Raw genomic sequence first — 20,425 nt, 5'->3', positions numbered from 1 at the left:
GCCACGCTGCAATCCCTTCTCCTCCATTCTCCTCTCGGGATCCTGGGCATGCTCACGCACGTGCCTGGTGTGAATTTAAGCCAGTGGGTCTGAGACTCGAACTGCAGTCAGCTACATGGGAGTCCAGTGATGTAGCTAGCCATTATGCCATCTGCTGGTCCCTGGAAGAACCATATGATGTTCTTAAGGCTGCCAATATCTAAAACTCAGAACAGATAGTCAAGTGCCTCATAATGTCATTGTGGTCAACAACAAACTCAAAATAGACAGTCAAGTGCCTCATAATGTCGTTGTGGTCAACAACAAACACACACTGGTGGTCCCATAAGGCGCACGTAGGCGAGGCCATATAGCCAAGGTGTGTGGCAGACTGTGCTGCAGAATGTACCACCATATATTAAATATAAAAGTCCTTATTTCCAGCAATTCTTACAAAATTTAAGATCAGACAACAAGAGCCCAAAGTTAACTTGGGTGGGGTTAGCTGCCTTTTGGAGATGGTACCCCCACATGTGCAGGCCTCACCACCGCTTTTGCCTTTGATTCTGAGGTCCTGACAGTTGTCATTTCTGGTCATGACACATAAAGTCCACTTCTCTCTTTCTTATTCCTTGCCTGGCCCTGAGGGTAAGTGTATTTGAGCTGCTACACCATATTTAAGCACTTGTAAAAAAAAAAAAAAAAAAAAAAAAAATAAACAAGTCCCAGCTGCTATGAGTGTTCTTTGTGTTTTGAAGTGCCTCTGGCAAGAGAGGTTAGAACTTCCTACTAATGCCTGATGCCTGTTATTTGGAATGCCATCCTGATGGTGGTGACAGTAATGATGGTGGTGATGGTGATGGTGGTGATGGTGATGGTGGTGGTGATGGTGTAATCATACCCAGGTCATGGGCAATAATTGCTCAATGCACACATGCCTGCCTGGCACTTCTTAAAAAAAAAAAAAGAAAAGGAAAGGAAAAGAAAGGAAAGGAAAGGAAAGAAAAGAAAAGAAAAAGAAAAAGGAAGAGGAGCAGAAGAAGAAGCCACTAATGCTGAAGGATTCAGAAGAGACAAGAAACAAATGGAGCAATGGTAAAAAGGAGAAGCCACCAGGAAGCCTAGCCCAGGTGTGCCTCCATTGCCCTTGCTTCCTGGAGGGGAGAGTAGCCTGGGAGCAAGGAAAAAAGCAGTTTTTCCCCTCCACTCCTTAAACTCCAATTCTGGCAAGAATATACACATCCTCATCTTACCACCAAAGCTGTACAACTAGGCTCCAGAACCTAACTTTTCTTTTCATATGAACCCTGCGCAAGAGGAGAACTTGGAGCACACCTATGTGAATCAGCCTGGCTCAGCACACAAAAAAAGGGCACTGAGAGTTTGCATCAAGTTTATAGATCCATAAACCCACAGTAAATCCCAGACTCCTGCAAAGTTAGAAGTTAATAACAAAAATGCAAAGACAACGGGAAGAGTAATTTCCATAATGTCTCAGAGCTCCAGTAAAACGACTGAGACACCACTTACCGAAAGACCACCAATCTTCCGACACGTAAGCAGTCACCAGGCTAACGTTTGTGGGTAGAGAACCGGGGATGTGGTCATCAACAAAGCAGGCACAGGAACTGCCTTTATGAAGCTGATGGGCTAGCAAGGATGCTTCATTAAAGACACAGTACAATTATTTTATTAATTACAGGTGTGACGAGTGGTATGAAGAAGGCAATGTATAGACGCTTGTACCAAGACACCTAACTTAGCAAGGGAAGCGTCCCAAAGGGAAAAGCACATAAGTTGAGACTCGCAGGGTGAACAGGAGTTGTCCCAGCAGAGAGCCTGCCCATCTTTACTAAGCACTCACTATGTGCCAAATCCTGTATCAGGCACTAGGACTGGAGAAATAAATTAAGAAATGGATTTCCTCAAAGACTTTGCAGTCTAGTGAAGGGAAAATGGGTTTACATTGCTGTTTAAAAATGGTGGGGTCTGGGACCAGCAGATGGTGTAATGGTTATGTTGCTGGACTCCCAGGTAGTCAACTGCAGTTCCGAGTCCCAGACCTAGTCACTTACAATTCATGCCAAATGCATGTGTGTGTGTGCCCAAACTCCCAAGAAGAAAATGGAGGAGAAAGGATTACAGTGTGGCCATCTTCCCTGGGGGTGATTTCTCATTTTCTATCTCTCTGTCTCGCTCTGTCTAACAAGCACACACAACCTATAGTAAAAATCTCCCCCCCCCAAAAAAATGATAGGGGTCTTTTCTCACCATATAACAAATAAAATAGTAACATAAAAATAATTCTGATATTCAGAAGAATTCAGCCAAGAATCTTCGTAATTGCAAAATGTTGTATTGCGATTGCAAAGACTTTTTCTAATAATTTAATGACACGGATAAAATGGAGAAAGTTTCAAATCATATGGAGCACCTGGGGCTTCACCAAGCTAGCAGGGCTTGTTGTCTGGGGATAGGCGAGCTGTTGAGGAAACTCATAGCAGGCACCAGAAGACCACCATCCCCCCAAATAAGCTCAATGAGGAATGCTTTAAAGAAGAGATAGGATATAAAATTTTAGAGGCCTAGAAAAGCTGTGTGGTGATTGGTAATATTACTACTAATCATAATAATAATGTAAATGATAATTATGAACTCTACTAGTGTTTTCTTTTTTTTCCTTCCTTCCTTTTTCTTCTTCCTCCCTCCCTCCCTCCCTTCCTTCCTTCCTTCCTTTCTTCTTTCTTTCTCTTTTTCTTAGTTTTTACTATAGGCACTCACCAGAAAGAGACACAAAAAAGGAAAGTGAGCAATCACCCCCTAGGGGAGATGGCCACACCATAATTCTTTCTCCCCCAGTTTCTTCTCAGGATTTGGGGCAGACACACACACACACATACACACACATACACACACACATATATATATGCATCCAGCATGATATTCAAGCCCCGGGTTGAGGACTCAAACCATGGTCAGCCATATGATATCCAGCATCTTAACCTCCATGCCACCTGTCAGCTCTCTACTAAATCTTTATGTATAGTAATACAGTCAATTCTATAGGTGGCTACTGTTACTGTCTCCATTGTATGGGTGAGAAACTAGAGATTAGAAGAATAAGAGATTTATATTTATGGCAATATGTCAGACTAAATAACCTGAAAACTAAAATCTACAAAGCATTAGACATGCTAAATAAAACAACACATCCTTCTAATCACAAAACAGAGTTTGTAAATGGTTTGTTTAGGAGTAGAAATCAAAGAGTGAACTGTATTTCCACTTCGCAAATGTCTAGAAATGGCAGCCAGTCTTTGAGGGGTGATTGAAGCCAGTGGTCAGACTCACGGAATAAGAGCTCTGGAGTTTAATGTCCACAGAGTACATAAAACGAGGTGCTGGGCCTGCATGAAGTGAGTAGTTGGTACTAACAGTCTTATACATAAGAGGGTTACATGTTCTGAGAAAAGATTCAATAAATAGAAGTCTACCTGCTGGGAGATAAAAGACCATAAGGAAATCCAACTATCCCTTCTACACACTGGGTCGGGAAAAGAAAAAGGCGCCTCTGAGAATTTGAATCTGTGAGTCTTCCAGTATAAGAGTTTAGGTTTCGGGACCAGCAGTTAGCGTAATGGCTATGACGCTGGACTCCCACGTAGTCGACCACGATTCGAGTCCCGGACCCGGTGGCTTAAACTCACGCCAGGCACGTGTGCGTGCGTGCCCAGGATCCCAAGAGGAAAATGGAGGAGAAGGGATTGTGGCGTGGCCATCCCCCTGGGGGGTGATTTCTCACTTTCCGTCTCTCTGTCTCTCTCTCTCTGTCTGGTGAGCGCACGCGCCCTATGGCAAAAAAAAAAAAAAAAGAGTTTGGGTTTCTAGTGTATGTTAACCAAGTGGTCTAAGAAGCCCTAAGGTGAGAATTTTAAGATTTAAAAAAATTATTCCAAACATGTGATATATCCTAGGGCACTTGGCAGAGACAAATGAAGGGACACATGCTCAACCTGGCCCATTCCCAAGTCCCAGAGTAAAAGCTTTTTTAAAATTAGTTCATTCAAAAATCATGAAACATAAAAGGAAAAATTCACCATGAATGAAAGTCAGCAGCTACAAGAAACAAGAATAAAACAAAAAAACAAACAAACAAAAAAGAACTTCATAAAATACTCAGGTAAAGAATATGAAACAAGTTTTATTTATTGATTTTATTTTATTTTTGGAGAGGTTTTTGCTATAAGGCACGTGCGTTCTCTGGAAAGACAAAGAGAGACAGAGAGAGAGAAAGCGAGAAATCACCTCCCAGGGGGTATGGCCACGCTGTAGTCCCTTCTCCATTCTCCTCTCAGGATCTTGGGCGCACATGCACACACACACAGCCTGAGTTTAAGCCAACGGGACCGGGACTGGAACCATGGTCGACTACATAGGAGTCCAGAGACATAGTCATTACGCCAACCGCTGGTCCCAAGAAAATGAAACAAGTTTTGAACTAATTGAAGATATAAAGGAAGGAATAAAACATAAGAAAAGATCAAAACACTATCAACAAAGACTAGGTATATATGAAAAAAATCTCTGAAAAATGAAATCATTGAAAATAAAATCTCAGTGGGTTGATTATTAGCAGATAAGTACTCTTGAAGAAGGAATTGGCGGCTCAGCCTTGGTGATGCAGGTAGTAGCAGTGCTGAAAGCCACGTGGCCTACTGCAGGGCCAGAGCCTCAGCTGACAAACATGCAAAATGCACACTCAAGATCCTGGAAAGCTAGAGTGCTAAGGAAAGGGGATGGTGGCATAACAAAACCCTGTCAAGTGTGAAATGTACCTGTTGGTCTATCTTTTTCTCTCCTCTCAAAACATATTAAAAACGAACAAAGAAACAAACAAAAAACCTTAGAATAATAGAAAGGAAGAAAAAAAAAGGAAAATAATGAAAAAGTAATCAAGAAAAAAAAATTAGTGAACATGATGATGAAGCTGAGGAAATGTAAAACAAAAAAATAACAAGAAGAGAAATATCAATAAGATCAGTATATAAGAAAAAATAAGGAAACCCAACATACACCTAATGAGAATTCCAGGAATAAATAAAGAAAATAAAGGAGACACTATTCAAAGATGTAGGAATCCTTGGCTTTAGGAAATCAAGTGAATTCTAAATATAATAAATAAAACTGAATTTATAGCAGGACCAGCAAATGATGTAGTGGTTACATCGCCAGACACCCACATGGCCAATGGCAGTTTAAGTCCCAGACCTAATGGCTTAAAAATCACACCAGGCATGTGTGCATGCATGCCCAAGATCCTGGGAGGAGAATGGAAGAGAAGAGATTGTGGTGTGGCCATCATCCCAGGGGATGATTTCTCACTTTCCCTCTCACTGTCTCTGTCTCTTTCTCTCCAGTAAACACATGAGCCTTATGGCAAAAACCTCTCTTAAAAAACTGAATTAATACCAAAATGCATTGCACTGAAACACCTAAGACAAAGAGAAGATCTAACAATCAAACAAAAGAAAAGGAAGATTACCTAAAAGGAGTAATAACTAGACTTGTAGCAGACCTCTCAATAACATCAATGGAAGCTAGAACACAAAGAACCAAAATCTTCAAAGAGCAAACAGAAAATAGGATTCCAAATTAATCATTTGTGAGTAAAGTTAAAATACAAACATTTCGAGGGAACCAGCAGTTAGCGTAATGGCTATGTCGCTGGATTCCCACATAGTCGCCCTATAGCGAAAACCTCTCAAAAATAAAAAAAAAAAAATACAAACATTTTGAGACATGCAAAGAAACATGAACCACTGAAAAATTCATCAATGAAAAAACTGGAAAAGGATATATTTCAAAAAGAAAAAGGATGGAAGTAAGGAATTAGAGATATGTAGAAATAGAAAATGAGTGTACCGGTAAATATCTCTATAACTCTGAATAAATTGACTCTGTACAATAATAATGATGACAGCTAATACTTAAAACAGTAGGATAGCTGAAGTTATCACTTTGAGTAATTGTTTGTAAGAATAGATAAAGATATTGAAGAGCTTTAGATTTATTTGAAATTGACATTAACTTCACCTGTTAAATTTTTAAGGGAATCCATGAATGAGGGAGAATTAAGAGAATTATTTAAGGGAATCAGAGAGAGAAAGTAAATTGAAAGGTGGTAACTGTTCAGAAAAAGAATGTAAAAAGAGAAAAGAGAAAAGAAAAAAGGGAAGAGGCAGTAAAGGAGAAAGAGAGGCAACTGGTAGATGGGGAAAGAGGAAATAAAGAAAGTTCATTCCAATGAAAACCAGCAGAGCCAGCAGGTAGAGTGGTGGTTAAGGGCGTTGGACTCCCACATGGCCAACTGTAGCTTGAGTCCCAGACCTGGTGGCTTGCTTTCTCACTTTCCCTCTCTCTCTCTCTCACTCTGTCCCTCTTTAATCAAAATTAATATAAAATAAATAAATAAGTAAAATAAAGTTAAATTTTAAAAAAAGAAAACCAGCAACAGAGACTTCTGAGCATTAAAAAAATCAGGGTAAATAATACAAAATATGAATGTAGAAGTAAACCTGAAAATATCCAAAACATAAATGGATTAAACATTTCAGCTGAAAAATAGTAAAAAGATAGTCATATTATTAATTTTGTAATTATAAGAAATTCATCTAAAATATAAGGCTATCTAAAGTATAAAAGCATAGAGGGACCAGCAGTTAGTGTAATGGCTATGTCGTTGAACTCCCATGTAGTCGACTGTGGTTCAAGTCCTGGACCCGGTGGCTTAAACTCATGCCAGGTGCATGTGCATGCGTGCCCAAGATCCCGAGAGGAGAATGGAGGAGAAGGGATTGCAGCATGGCCATCCTCCCTGGGGGCAAAAACCTCTCAAAAAAAAAAAAAGTATAAAAGCATGGGGACCAACAGTGAGCATAATGGCTACGTCTCTGGACTCCCATGTAGTTGACTGCGGTTTGTGTCCTGGACCCAGTGGCTTAAACTTACACCGGGCGCCTGTGCATGCATGACCAAGATCCCAAGAGGAGAATGAAGAAGAATTGCAGCATGGCCATCCCTCTTGGGGAGTGATTTCTCACTTTCTGTCTCTGTTTCTGTCTGTCTTTCTGGTGAGCACATGCGCCCTACAGCAAAAACCTCTCCAAAAAAAAAAAATAGTATAAAAGCATAGAAACAAATTTTAATTTCATTGGTATAGTTATGCTAATATTAGATACATTTTTAAGTAAAGTCATTATTTGATGGATTCCTGTATAATATTAAAAGAACAACTCATCAGAAAGAAATAATGATTCTAATCTTTGATTCACTTTATGATCATAATCTAAAATATACTTAAAACAAAAAAGTGGCAGACCTATAAGAACAGATGACTCTCCAAACTTATTTTCAGTGATTAGGCAGACAAAAAAATTAGGAAAGATATAGATTTGGACAATACAATTAACAAAATTCATCTAATGAGCATATATAGAATCCTGAACCCTGAACATTTAGAAAGTATATGCCTTTTTCAAATGTCAGACGTCACTTTAAAAAATGACCACTTAGTTGGTAATAATGAAAGAATCACTATAACACAGATGACAATGCAAAAAAAATAAGAAATCAATTAAGTGAAAAATAACTTAAATGCCTACATATTGGGAAATGTAAAGATGTACTTTTCAACTATCATAGGAGAAATAGCGGATATTTTAAAAGTCTTGCTGTCAAAGGAAACATAATTCTGAAAATAGAAAACAAGCTAAATGAAAATATGACATAGAAAAACCTGAGGGAATAAACAAAAGAAATTCTTTATAGGACATTTTATGCTTTAAATGCTCATATTAGAAAAGAAGACTGAACACTAATGAGCTGGGTATAAGCAAAGAGAAGAACAGAGAAACCCACAGAATATAGATGGAAGGGAATGATAAAGTTAGAGCAGTCAATGAGATATGAAACAAATTTACAAAAGCCTTGACAAAACACGTGATTTTATTCTTCTTAAAACTAGCAAAATGGTGGCAGTGACAGAAGAGGTAGGGCAATGGCATGGTAGAAAGTGTAGGCTCTGGAGCTAGCTGCCTCGGTGGAATCCCAGCACTGTCCCTTGCTGGAGCCAAGGCCTTGAGAAAATGACGTGTGGCTGGCACTGGTGGACCCACAGCTCAAACTCAGGACTGTCAGACCACAGTGGCCATGCAGCAAGACTTCCAGTAGTATACTCTCACCAGAGAAGCTCCTCTGGTCATGGAAATGGGTATTACTATCCCCATTTTACAGATGGAAAAACTGAGTTTTGGAAAATTTTGTAATGCTCCTCAGGTCATGGAACTAGCAAGTGTTGGAATTTATTCAAGACCTGCTCTTTCCAACACCCCAGTCTGCCTTCTCGTCTACAAGAGAATAGGGAAATCCTCTGCCCATTCAGTGTAGTGATGCTCTGGCATGCTATTTACTAGCTACCTAACTTCAGCTAAAAAAAAATCTTTCTTATAGAATGTAAAACAGACAGACAAATGTCCCTTGCTCATATACAGAACTTTTTACTCCTAATGGTAACCCAGTGGTTAATATTACTGGCTTTGTGATCAGAAATAATAGGAATAATTGCTGGAATTAGGCACTCTGAACCAAGCAAAATTCTAAAACTTTTTCAAAGACTTTTTCAAGCCTTACGACATCCCTTTTTAGATTAAGAACCTTGGGAGCAGAGAAATTAAAACTCACACAGCAGGGCAGGCCAGCCAGTGGCATGATGGTTAAGATGGCTGGATCCCATATGGCCAATTGCACAGTTGGAATCCCATACTCAGAAGCTTGAAAAACACATTGGTGCATATGTGTGTGTGTGTGTGTGTGTGTGTGTGTGTGTGCGCGCGTGCCAAATCCCAAGGGAACAGAGGAAAGAGGACTGCAGCATGGCCATCCCCCAATGGGGGTACTGTCTCATGTTATCTCTCTGGGGAGTGCATGCACCCTATAACAAAATAAATTTTAAAAACTCACGCAGTTACAAATGGGCAGAAACAGGGTTCCAAACCAAGTCATCTGATGCCAGGACCGACATTCATTTCTACACTAAACTGCTGAGCCTTACTTCATCGTCCACCAGTTGAGGGTGGCAACATCCAAGGCCTGAGCTGTGAAGAGGAAATGACACAGGGCAGGTGAAGCCACCAGCGTGGTGTCTGGAGTGCCGTAGTGGTGACGATGGTAACAGCAATGACGATGAGGAGGAGGATGATAAAGCGGATGGTAGCGAGAGTGATGACAACTGAGACTTGAAAAGGCCTAAGTGCTCCAGAATAACTCACTTACTGCATAAGAGACTCAAAAAGAAATCTTTCCTTCCATTGCACTCACACATCTCTTCATGCGGACATTTGTGCTCTATGAGAAAGCTCATTTTCGAAATCAAAATTGCAACATTTTGCATTATCTGAAGCTATGAAGAAAAGTATTTAAGAGAATCTGACAAATTAAACTGCAGAGAAGTTCGGGGGGAATGCTCACATTACCCATTGCAGTAAGTCTAGCCTTGAACTTAATTTTCCAGAATTCTTAAAATACCAGTTATCACAGCATAAAAGACCAATTAATCAGGCCGCATTTGTTCTCTATGTGTGAGTCACTGTTGCCACCTACAGTTAAATATGGGGCATGCAATGTGGCCTAAGGATGGACTAATCTGAGAACAGAGTCTAGGAGACGGAGGTGCTGAGAAAACAGGCTTGTTTCAGTGACTAAAGAAAATGAAAAACCCTACCTGAAGGAGCAGCTCTTTCTCAACCACTTCTTCAGTCTTGCTGATGAGACGCTTCTGCAGGGTGTGGATCTTCTGTATCAGCTCAAAGGAACTGGGATCGCTGGCCTGTCCAAGGAGAACAGCAAGCAGCTGAGATAAAAGTTTCAAAACACTGTGGTCCCTATAACCCGATTATTGTTTGTAAAAATCTACTGCAGACCTTCAAATGCAATGCAGAGCAAAGGAAATACGAAATACAAAACAAAAGAAAAAGGGTAATGGATGAGATAGTCATAAATACATACCTCCCCCCCGAAAAAAAAACAATTAGCGGTTTTCCTAAGTCTTAACTATATTTCTCTAGTTAACCTATAAGTGGAAAATTAATGTTTATTTCACCAGTGGGAATAGCAATAATAATAACAATGACAGCCACTACGCATAATGTCCATTTCTTTTCTACCATCCAGATATTATGCTGAGTGCTTTTCACACAATACCCTATTTAGGCTGCATGATTGCCCTGAGATGGTAATTAGTCTTCCTCTCTTGCAGATAAGACAATCAGAGGTTCAGAGAAGTCAGGTAATTTACTCAGACTGCTAAGGGTCAGTGCTAGATTCAAGCCCAGGTTTGCCTGTGGTTCTTAATTACTAAGCTTCAAAGCTTTCCCCACTACCTCCTCTGTTTCTGCAGGAATGAAACAGGGCTCCCTCATTCACTCAGCCGTAGGTTTCTGCTTTGTTGATGGTCAACAAGAAGACTCATTATAGCTTACAATGGAGGAGGGTTTTCAGGGTGTGGACTTGTGCTAATAATTGACATTTAGCTCACAAAATGGAACAATCAACCCATGAAGCACTGATGCGCTTTCAAAGGCTGCGTACAATTCACACAGGACATACAGCTATAAATTGATCATTTGTCCTCTAAACACTTAGCTCAAGCTTCACTTTCTTTTTCTTTATTGTTTTTTTTTTAACTTTATTTATCTATTTATTTTCATTTTACCAGAGAGGGACAGAGCAAGAGAAAAAGTAAGAAAGCAAGCCGCCAGATCTAAGACTCAAACCACGGTCGGCCATGTAGTAGTCCAGCGCCCTTAACCACGCTACCTGCCGGCCTCCAAAGCTTCTCTTTCAACTATACTGACACGTGAACTATTTTGTAGCTAAATATTTTCAACTGTTTCCTAGAGTCTCTATTTTCTAATTTTTTAATGTAAATTGTAAATGTATTTTAACTGTACATTGACATGGAACTGGAAACTTTAAAGATCTGGGTGAAAACAGGGAAGAAACTAATCAGACAGTAAATGGACTTAAAATCTCCATTTCCTGAGACATTACCGTATTATTGTGAGGTTAGTAAACTGTGTTGTTCTTGGCATTTGAAGAGAAATGAATGAGGGTCTAATGAGGAAAAAAAAGGGGGGCGGGGCAGTATTCCATTGACTCTGACTTTGGTTAAGAAATATGAAGTTGTGCCGGCCGATATCCATACATTGGGACCAGATTTGGCACATGCCCACTTGGCAGAACTGTATGTTGTTAAAATTCAGGCCCCATATGTACTTAGCAATTTATAATGCATTATCCTTAATGCTTTCTTCATTCAAAGGGAAATGTAAAAATGAAAAACAAAAACAAACAGAAAAACCTACTTGGCTGATTTTCTATTTTTGCCCTGTTCTTTCCTAAATACATACTTCTACTCACCTAACACTCTAATTGTTCGTTTAGTCGAAGGCCTTTCTGGCACCCACATTGCTAGGTATAACTAAAGGAGGTGGCCATCTTTTTCTTGAATTAGCAAGAGTTCATCTTTGTCATTTCCAGTGCTGGTAGTAATGTCTATCGGGAAGTTGTGAAATAAAATATGAAGTTATTATCCATCTCCTACCAATGGGACTATGACTATGTCCCCAAATCCTAAAAGAAAGGATTTGGTTAACACAATGCTAATCCTTCGAAAAGAGGGCTAATTCACAACATTGTATTTCCTGTAGTAAATAAAAGGATGTAAAGACCTGTTGAAAGATGGAGTAGAGGTTACTGGCCAATATAGCTAAAGGGAATTAACAATCTAAGACTAGAGACAGCTATAGGGTAGCTGATCAAAAACTACCTAAATAGGGGCCAGCAGGTACCATGGTAGTTAAGGGGTTGGACTCTCACATGACCAACTGCTATTCAAGCCCAAGATCTAATGACTTCCGGGCATATGTGCATACATGCCCAAAATCCTGAGAGGAGAATGGAGGAAAAGGGATTATGACTGGCCATGACCCTGGTGATGATTTCTCACTTTCCCCTCCTCTCTGTGTGTCTCTCTGGTAAGCATACATGCCCCATAAGAAAAAAAAAATTAAGAAAAAAAAAGAATAACTACCTAAACAAGAAAAGTAAATGTCAATTGGCGAAGCTGTTCACAGCTGGGTCTTCTTAAGGCAGAAAGGATTTTGTCGAAGACTTTTAAAACGGAACCCAAATGACCATCTGGTTCTGGAATGACCCAACTGACATTTGATCCAACCTTACATTTAGGTGACAATTTGCATAGTATTAAATAAAACCATGTTTCTTATCATGCTTTGGTTAGAAGCCCTGGGTGGGGCAGGAAGAGAGATTTGGGGATGGGAAGAACACTCGGCCAGATGTTACCTCCAGCTTCCGCCATCTGTGCACATTCATGGGGTTCTCCAGTTCCTCCTCCAGGGCTCGGCACCTTGTTCGCTCCTTCAAGAATTCTCTTTGCATGTGAAAAAGCTCCTGCCTGAACGCAGAAAAACATTCTTTGGCAAAGAATTTCTCTATTTATTTGGATGTCATATCTTTGAATGTTTATATACACTCTACCTTTTCTAGAAAAGATTGGAATTAGAGAGACTTGTGAACACTGAGACCAGCCTCTTAAATCTGAGCAAGATACAGATGGTATCAATTCTTGCAGGGCTCTAGAACTGCCAGTAGAGAGTAGCTGAGGAGGTGAATTAGGAGAGTTTCGATGTACTCTTCTGTGTTTCCACAGTTCGATAGTAGCATAAGTGAATGGTGCATGCGCCGCACAATGGCACCTGATTGCAAAACACCGAGGTTCCGGTGATAACTTGACACCATTTACAGCAGTACATCTCCACTCCCACTATGGAGTCACCGGCAAGCTTTGAAAACATCCCTTTGCCTGGACCCCACCCTCAGAGAGAATCTGCCTTAATAGGTCTAGGATGGGGACTGGGTTTCATAGGTTGGAAAGTCCTGCCGGTAATTCTAAACTACAGCCAGGACTGAGGAATGCTGACTCAGGACTTGTGATGACGTTTTATCTCGTGTTCCACAACCACACAGAGGGCTGCCAAATTCCCAGAGAACCAGCTCTGGCTCACATATACCATAAAATCTTGGAGACTCTGTGGTTAACGGATGATGTGCTGCAGCCATCCTTGGTATCCTATGACCTGGCGGCCATCCTACCAAATGGGAAGCTTTGTTGGGAAGCAGAGAAGAGGCAAGCACTTATTGACACCGGCGATAAGGATATTATTATCTGTCCTCGTCTGCTGCGGGTGTGCAGATTACTAATACTAAGCCATCTCTTTTACTTAATTGCTTCATTTAAACCAATAATACAACTTCCCCTCATTAGCAAGACAAACCATTAGAATTAACTGCATGATGTTCACTCAACAGGGAGCTCAGAACAAGCTGCTTAGAATTAAAAGCATATTTTTAACACTTCGATTTTCTAGAGTCTCATCAGAAGAGGAGGCGGAAGTACCAGCTACTGTATCAGATGGCTTATTTTGTCCTAGACTCTGTGCTAGGCACATCGCGGTCGTTTTCACATTTAATTGTAACTACAAGTCCAATGCTCAGGGAAGTTCAGTGACATGCCTAAGGTCATATAGCTTGTCCATGGCGAGGCAGAGGTTGGAATTCACACCTGCTTGTCTCCAACTTTTATTGAGTTGTCTTCCCATTGAAAAGAAAAATAAAATCCATTATCAACAAACTAGCAATATTGACTAGGAGGGGATAGAATTTGGTTGTTCGTGTGTGTAATAAAAATAACTCATTCATGGCTGACAGGTTTAGTGATGGTCTTGGAGATCATTCAATAGCTACTTAGAATGAATCCATTTGTCTCCCAGATGTCAATGGTGGTATCTCTGGGTAATAAAGTTATGAATGATTATAATCCCGTCTTTATTTTTTTCTGCATTTCTCACATTTTCTATAATTAACTTGTACTACTTTCATCATCTAAAATACAAACAACTCTAAAAACAGACAAATCAGTATCAATCCATCCTGGATAGTGGCAACGTCACTGTTCTTGAATATATTCACTGCATCTAAATATCAAAACTATCTTCTAATCCAATTAATTTGGGAGGCACAACTCAACTGTGTTTTCATCCCAAAGCGGTCAAGGATACTGTTTTTGTACCTTAAGTCTGTGGGGAATAAGGAGAGCTACTGAAAAAATACCAAGCCTCTGCTTGATTTCCTGCAATTGCCTATATAAAACATGGTGATGTTTTCCCAAAGGGAAAGCAGATCTTGGGTAATGCAAGATTTAGAGAAAGAAGAAGGCGCACTAAGCTAAAGTGAAAGCTGCAGAGGATAAATCAAGAGTAAGATGTAAAATTTGGCTGCCTTCTAAGGAAACAGAGTTTCCAAATAGTGATAAAATTAAATTTTCTACTTCTTTTCATCCTGTACACAATTCCAAGAAAAAGATGTGCAAATGTTACCAGGATTAAATTTAAATATTGATGCTCTGTCTCTTGCATACTGCCTTATTAAAGAAATTTGAAGGCGCTCACTGGGGAAAAAGAAATTTTAAAATGTAATATGTTTGTGATTTGACTTGAAATTTCTTTTTCAAAATCCAGATCAGAGGTCTTTAAAAATCTTTTCACCTTCGTCCATACACGCCCTAAAGGGAGTTCATACATTTTTGTGACGCAGCATGGGCATGATGTGGATTTTCATGGAAAAGTTGTTCTTATTATTCACTAATAATTTCATCACATAAAATTCATTTTGGGGACAACAGGTGGCATGGAGGTTAAGGCACTGGATTCTACATGACTAGCCATGGTTCAAGTCCCAAACCCAGCAGCTCGAAAATCACACCAGGTACATGTGCACGTGTGCCCAAATCTCAGGAAGAGACTGGAGGAGAAGGGGCTCCATTGTGGTCATCCCCCTTAGGGAGTTGGGGGGTGATTTCTCACTTTCTCTCTCTCTCTCTCTGTCTCTCTCTGGTAAGCACATGTACCCTAGAGTAAAAACTGAAAAACAAAACAAAACAAATTCTCATTTTGTACAACTTGATAAAGTCCTTCAGTGACAACCACCATGAACATATGGTCATTTCAGGAGCTCATCACAGGCTGCTTTGCCCTAAGCCCTAAGGGCCTCCTATTACCTGAGTTCATCGACATTGGCCACACTCCTGGCAAGAATCCCCTTCTCACGGCGGAGCTTCTTGATCTCCAGCTTGAGGATTCTCATATCCTCCACCCTCTGATTGTACTGGCTCTCGCCCTTATTCAGCACAGACTGTTGGATCTTGATTTTCTCGTAGAGCAAAGCTAATTCGTCATTGCGCCGAATAAGTTGAGACCCCAGGATATCTCTCTCGCTGATCACCTGGAAAGGTTGGGAAGGGTATGGCCACCAAGGAACAAAAAGTGTAATTTTTTTTTATAGCAACAGCATTCCTTTAGTCAATGAGTATCTATCAATTGTCCACATGGGCTGGGCACCCTCTTAGCTGGGCACTGGGAATGGCCTGTTAGAAAATCAACACTGGGGTCTCCGGAGCTGGACCAGGACCTGAGAGCTGCCAGATACCATCACCATATGAAATTAAGCAGGGCAGAAGAGTATTATGTGTCTGATTCCTTCATTAATGTCCAAGATGATATCAGACCAAGAATGCTGAGGCAAATCCGAGAAGCCCGTCGAAAAGAAGAAAAACAACAGGAAGCTAATTTGAAAAATAGGCAGAAGAGTTAGAAAGAGGAAGAACAAGAGAGATATGACATTGGATTGAAGAATGCACTTGGCTATGAAAACAAAGGATTTGCTTTGCTCCAAAAGATGGGATATAAAAGCAGTCAGGCTCTCGGCAAGAGAGGAGATGGTATTCTTGAACCAATTCCTCTCAATGTCAAAACAGGGAAAAGTGGTATTGGTCATGAGGCATTATTAAAATGGAAAGCAGAGGCAAAATTAGAAAGCTACAGAAGAAAGATTCACATGAAAAACCAAGCTGAAGAGAAAGCTGCAGAGCAGTTTCAAATGTGATTTAAAAATAAGCAAGATGAAATGAAGCTAGCAGGAGATCTTAAAAGAAGCCAGTGAGCCTGTCAGCAGTTAGATGCCCAGAAGAATATTCAGGTTCCCAGGGAGGCATGGGACTGGTTGAAACTCAAAGAGGAGACTGAAGAAGAGGAAGAGGAAGAAAAAGAACAGGAGAAGATGACTATAACAGTGAAGGTTTAAGTGTACTGGAAAAATTACAAATATTGACTAGTTATTTAAGAGAAGAACATCTGTATTGTATTTGGTGTGGAACAGCATATGAAGATAAAGAAGATCTATCTTCAAATTGCCTGGGACCAACTTCTATAGATCATGACTGAGAGATTTCCAAAACAGTGGAAACGTGAACCATGTTACTGCCTCCTAGAAACAGACAATTCAACAGTTGGAATTCCTAATTTTTTTATTCCAGTAAAGAAAGAGGGCCTTTATATATTGTTTTATTCTTTCTGTGCTTTAAAAGTACTTTGTAGGGAACCAGCAGTTAGTGTAATGGCTATGTCGCTGGACTCCCACGTAGTCGACCGCGGTTCGTGTCCCGGACCCGGTGGCTTAAAACTCACGCTGGGCACGTGTGCGTGCGTGCCCAAGATCCCGGGAGGAGAATGGAGGAGAAGGGATTGCGGTGTGACCATCCCCCCTGAGGGGTGATTTCTCGCTTTCTGTCTCTATGTCTCTCTCTGTCTGTCTGGCGAGCGCACGCGCCCTATAGTGAAAAAAAAAAAAAAAAAAAAAAACCTCTCAAAAAAAAAAAAGTATTTTGTACAATACATTAAATATAATTGTTCATTGACTTGAAAAAAGAATGTAATGTTAGTTCAGAACATAAAAATCGTAGATATGTACGATTACAGCTTTTGTGACATCGTGATGCATGTGGGGTTTAAGGACAACACCAGGTAACTCCTTCATTCTCCCCTTCACTTTGGAACAAGTCAAGAAATAAGACATGGAAGTCAAAGAGAAATTAAAATATCAGCTTTTCTGGCAATGAAGGTAAAATAGAGGAAAAAAAGAAAAAAAAAAAAAAACACAACACTGGACTCCTGTTAAGTTTGCAATCTCCTTGAGAAGAGAAACCACTGTACAACAAATAACCCATAATAATAATAATGGTCCAACAATCCAGTAATTGTGGGTCCATGCATGTGTAATTGTGTGTGTTTTCCAACCCATTGTTTGTTAAATGTTTACATTTAAAAGACATCATGGTGGGTTAACTCGTGCCAAGTCCAGCCACCTCTTCCTTTCTTGTAAAGAGGCCAGCTTCTCTCAGCCAGCTCTCTGAAAGCATTCAAGTTTCTAACTCTCAAGTCATGCATTTGAGTTTCTGTCTCCTACATCATGTAATTATTAATTGCAACTATAGTCATGCATTGTTTAACAATGGAGATCCATTCTGAGAATGCGTCATTAGTCAATTTCATCATTATGTAATATCACAGAGTGCAGCTATACATCCCTGAATGAGATAGCCTACTACACATTTAGGCATTATGGTGTAGCCTATCATAAGCTTACGGGATCACCATTGTATATGTGGTCTATTGTTGACCAAAACATCATTATGTGGCATATGACTGTGTATGGGAACAGTTATGTTACACTGGAATGTAAGCTCCCTTTGAACAGGCACCTTATTATCTTGTCAGCCAATGTGTCTCTAGTGCTTACAGAAGTGACTGACACAGAGGGAGTGTTCATAAATATGGGTCAAAGAAATAAGTAAAGATTCCGTAAGTAATCAACATAAGATGGGCTTCTGCTGCAATTATTCCAACAGGGTTGGACCTCAGGGCTTAAAGGGGAATGAGGATTCATGAACAGTAAAATCAAACACTCTTGTCTGTTGGCCAGGTCTGCAAATCTGATGAGGAGGAGTTCTACCTGGTCTAATTCCTTCTTCTGTCTCAACCTCTCCCCATCAGCTTCAGCAATAATACGCAGGAGTTTTCTCTCTTCAGCTTCTTGCTTTTCAATGAAGTGCTTTGTCTCCAGGGCTTGTTGTCTCAGCTTCTGCAGCTCAGCCTGACAAAGAGTGAAAAATTCAGACAAATTCCATTCAGTAACAGCACAAACCAGGACTACGGCGCCTGGATTTAGATGTATAGTAGTGCTTATACTTTTCTCTGATGTTTCATTTAACATGGTTTGATCACTCTCACAAGCAAAACAAACACACAAACACACATACACACATGCCCATAAAGAAAAAGCAACGCACATTACAGAGAGCATGTTTATTCTATAAGTTGTGTCCTTGAGGGATTTCTATCATTTTGCTATATATGTGTAGCAGGGCTTCATTGGTATTCAGCAGCATTTCTTCTCTTACTAGCTAAACACCAGAAGAATTTACAGAGGATAGTGCAGAGAAGGATGTAGGGATGAGCAAGAGAGGTCCCTGTATGTACCAGCTCCTGTAATGGTTCTAACACCACCAGTACGTAACTGTAGAGACAAAACCCACTGTAAGAAAAATTTAAGTTAGTCAAAGACAACAGCTAATAGTCTAGCTTACAAACCATCCTGATAGAACAGAAGGGATGTTATGGTATAAAAAGATCTAGTTCCTACGACACTTTCAATCCAGATGAGAAGGTGGGATACGTAAATATTATGTAAATATTAGTAAGTATAAGCACTAACTTTTTTTTCAGAGAGAGATTTTTGTTATAGGGCGCATGTACTTGCTGGACAGAGACAGAGTCAAAAAGTGAAAAATCACTCCCCAGGGAGGATGGCCATACCACAATCCTTTCCCCTCCATTCTCCTCTTGGGATCTTACACACACACACACACACACACACACACACACCAAGTATGAGTTTTAAGACACCAGGTCTGGAATTGGAACCAGAGCCAACTACATGGGAATCCAGCAACGCAACAATTACACCATTTGCTGATCCCAAGAAATAACTTTTTAGGGTCTTTATTGTCATGCAGGGAACTAATGTTACAAAAGGTCAAAGAAAAAGGCATTACTGAGCTAGAGTCTCAGGGAACTCAGAACTGAATCTGGCTCTGGAGATTACAAGGAAATTGTAGAATAATGGGGGGAAGATACCATGGATTGATAAGTTTCAAAAGGAAAATCTCTCATATCAAAGTAAACATTCACTTCTTTTCCACAAGTATGTTCATAATCTATAATACCCCAGACATGGTACTAGGCACTTTCTATAGCTACCCTCAATAACAGAGACAAAGAAAAGCTGCCAGGCTAAGCAGCAAGAATGTTGACACCCAACATCACAGACCTAGTGAGTAACAGTTGAGACTTCAACCCAAATCTTTTGATTCTAAAACCTGTGTTCCCTCTACCATCACCTCCAATAGTTCCAAATAAATACAGAAGGTAAGAGTTTTGAGATTCATAATCCATTGGGATGGTTAATATAACCAACAACAGTGTGAAGATGCTATCTATCTATGTGAAAAATACATACAAGCTCACAGAAAGGAGTTTCTATTGCTGCCTGGGGTTTGGAGGGAAGAACTAACCAGGTCCTTAGCAATTGATAGATGTAGCTAAAGTGGAGGGGTACGTGTTTGGTGGATAGTCAACAGTCAGGCTTCTGTGGACAATGGCATGCAAACTAGCAAAGTACAAGATACTTGGTTATGTTCCCCAGACAGCAAGGCATCTAGTATGGCTGCATTCAAGTGATAGCAGGGAATAGCAGCAAGTGAGACTGGCAAACAGCTGGGCCAGACTGAGAAGGGCTTTGTAGGCCATGCACAGTACAGAATATTCAATGGGGAGCCACAGAGTTCCCCACATGAAAGGAAGATAGAATATGTCTTGAGAGAGCCTATGCCCAGCTGAGAGGAACAAGTGGTCTCACAGACCAGGTCAGCACAAGAAGAAACAAATAAGCAGGAGCAGCTCTGCTCTCGCCCATGCCTGGAGAGATGATGAGATGATGTTATCCCTCCCAACTTGTCGATGTCATGCAGATTGGCAAAGGACAGTGAAAGGGTATTAACTTTTCCCCTCAAGTTAGTGTCAGAACTCCCACCGTCACCCCCCCCACAGAAAAGTTACCAAGATGCTAGAAAACTCCCTTCTGACAGAGTGCCTGTGAACTAACCCAACTCTCAACAAGGTCTGCTTCTAACCCATGAAGACCAGGAATCATGAATTCTACACCTCAGACTTATCCAAACAGAAAATACTATGCACCTGGTAATAGGTGTGTAATGTCATAAACTGGATGCAAACAGCTACTGTAAAATGAAGGGTTTCATTTATGACATTTTGTTTGTTCATTCATAAAATATGTTTTGGTCGCTAAGCAAAGGGAAATACTTACTAGAAAAAATCAAGATCGGGCCCAGTATTTA

The 20,425-nt window shown here is 40.3% G+C and overlaps 1 protein-coding gene and 1 pseudogene across 1 annotated transcript in view; one reads left to right on the top strand and one right to left on the bottom strand.

The window, feature by feature from the left end:
- CFAP58 (cilia and flagella associated protein 58) overlaps nucleotides 1–20,425 on the bottom strand; it is a 124,089-nt gene that overhangs the window by 46,159 nt on the left and 57,505 nt on the right. The window contains exons 12-15 of the mRNA XM_006166422.2: nucleotides 17,962–18,102; nucleotides 15,173–15,396; nucleotides 12,400–12,511; nucleotides 9,758–9,862 (exon numbers count right to left, since the gene is read on the bottom strand). Of these exons, the coding sequence (XP_006166484.1) occupies nucleotides 9,758–9,862; nucleotides 12,400–12,511; nucleotides 15,173–15,396; nucleotides 17,962–18,102 (582 nt within the window). The remainder of the gene's footprint in view (nucleotides 1–9,757; nucleotides 9,863–12,399; nucleotides 12,512–15,172; nucleotides 15,397–17,961; nucleotides 18,103–20,425) is intronic.
- On the top strand, nucleotides 15,595–16,394 carry LOC102487817 (G patch domain-containing protein 11-like; annotated as a pseudogene).

Source organism: Tupaia chinensis, unplaced genomic scaffold (genome assembly GCF_000334495.1).
Source record: "Tupaia chinensis unplaced genomic scaffold, TupChi_1.0 Scaffold144255_1, whole genome shotgun sequence".
Classification (NCBI taxonomy): Eukaryota; Metazoa; Chordata; class Mammalia; order Scandentia; family Tupaiidae; genus Tupaia; species Tupaia belangeri.
Note: the sequence above shows the minus strand (reverse complement) of the source record. Positions and strands in the feature narration are given on the sequence as shown.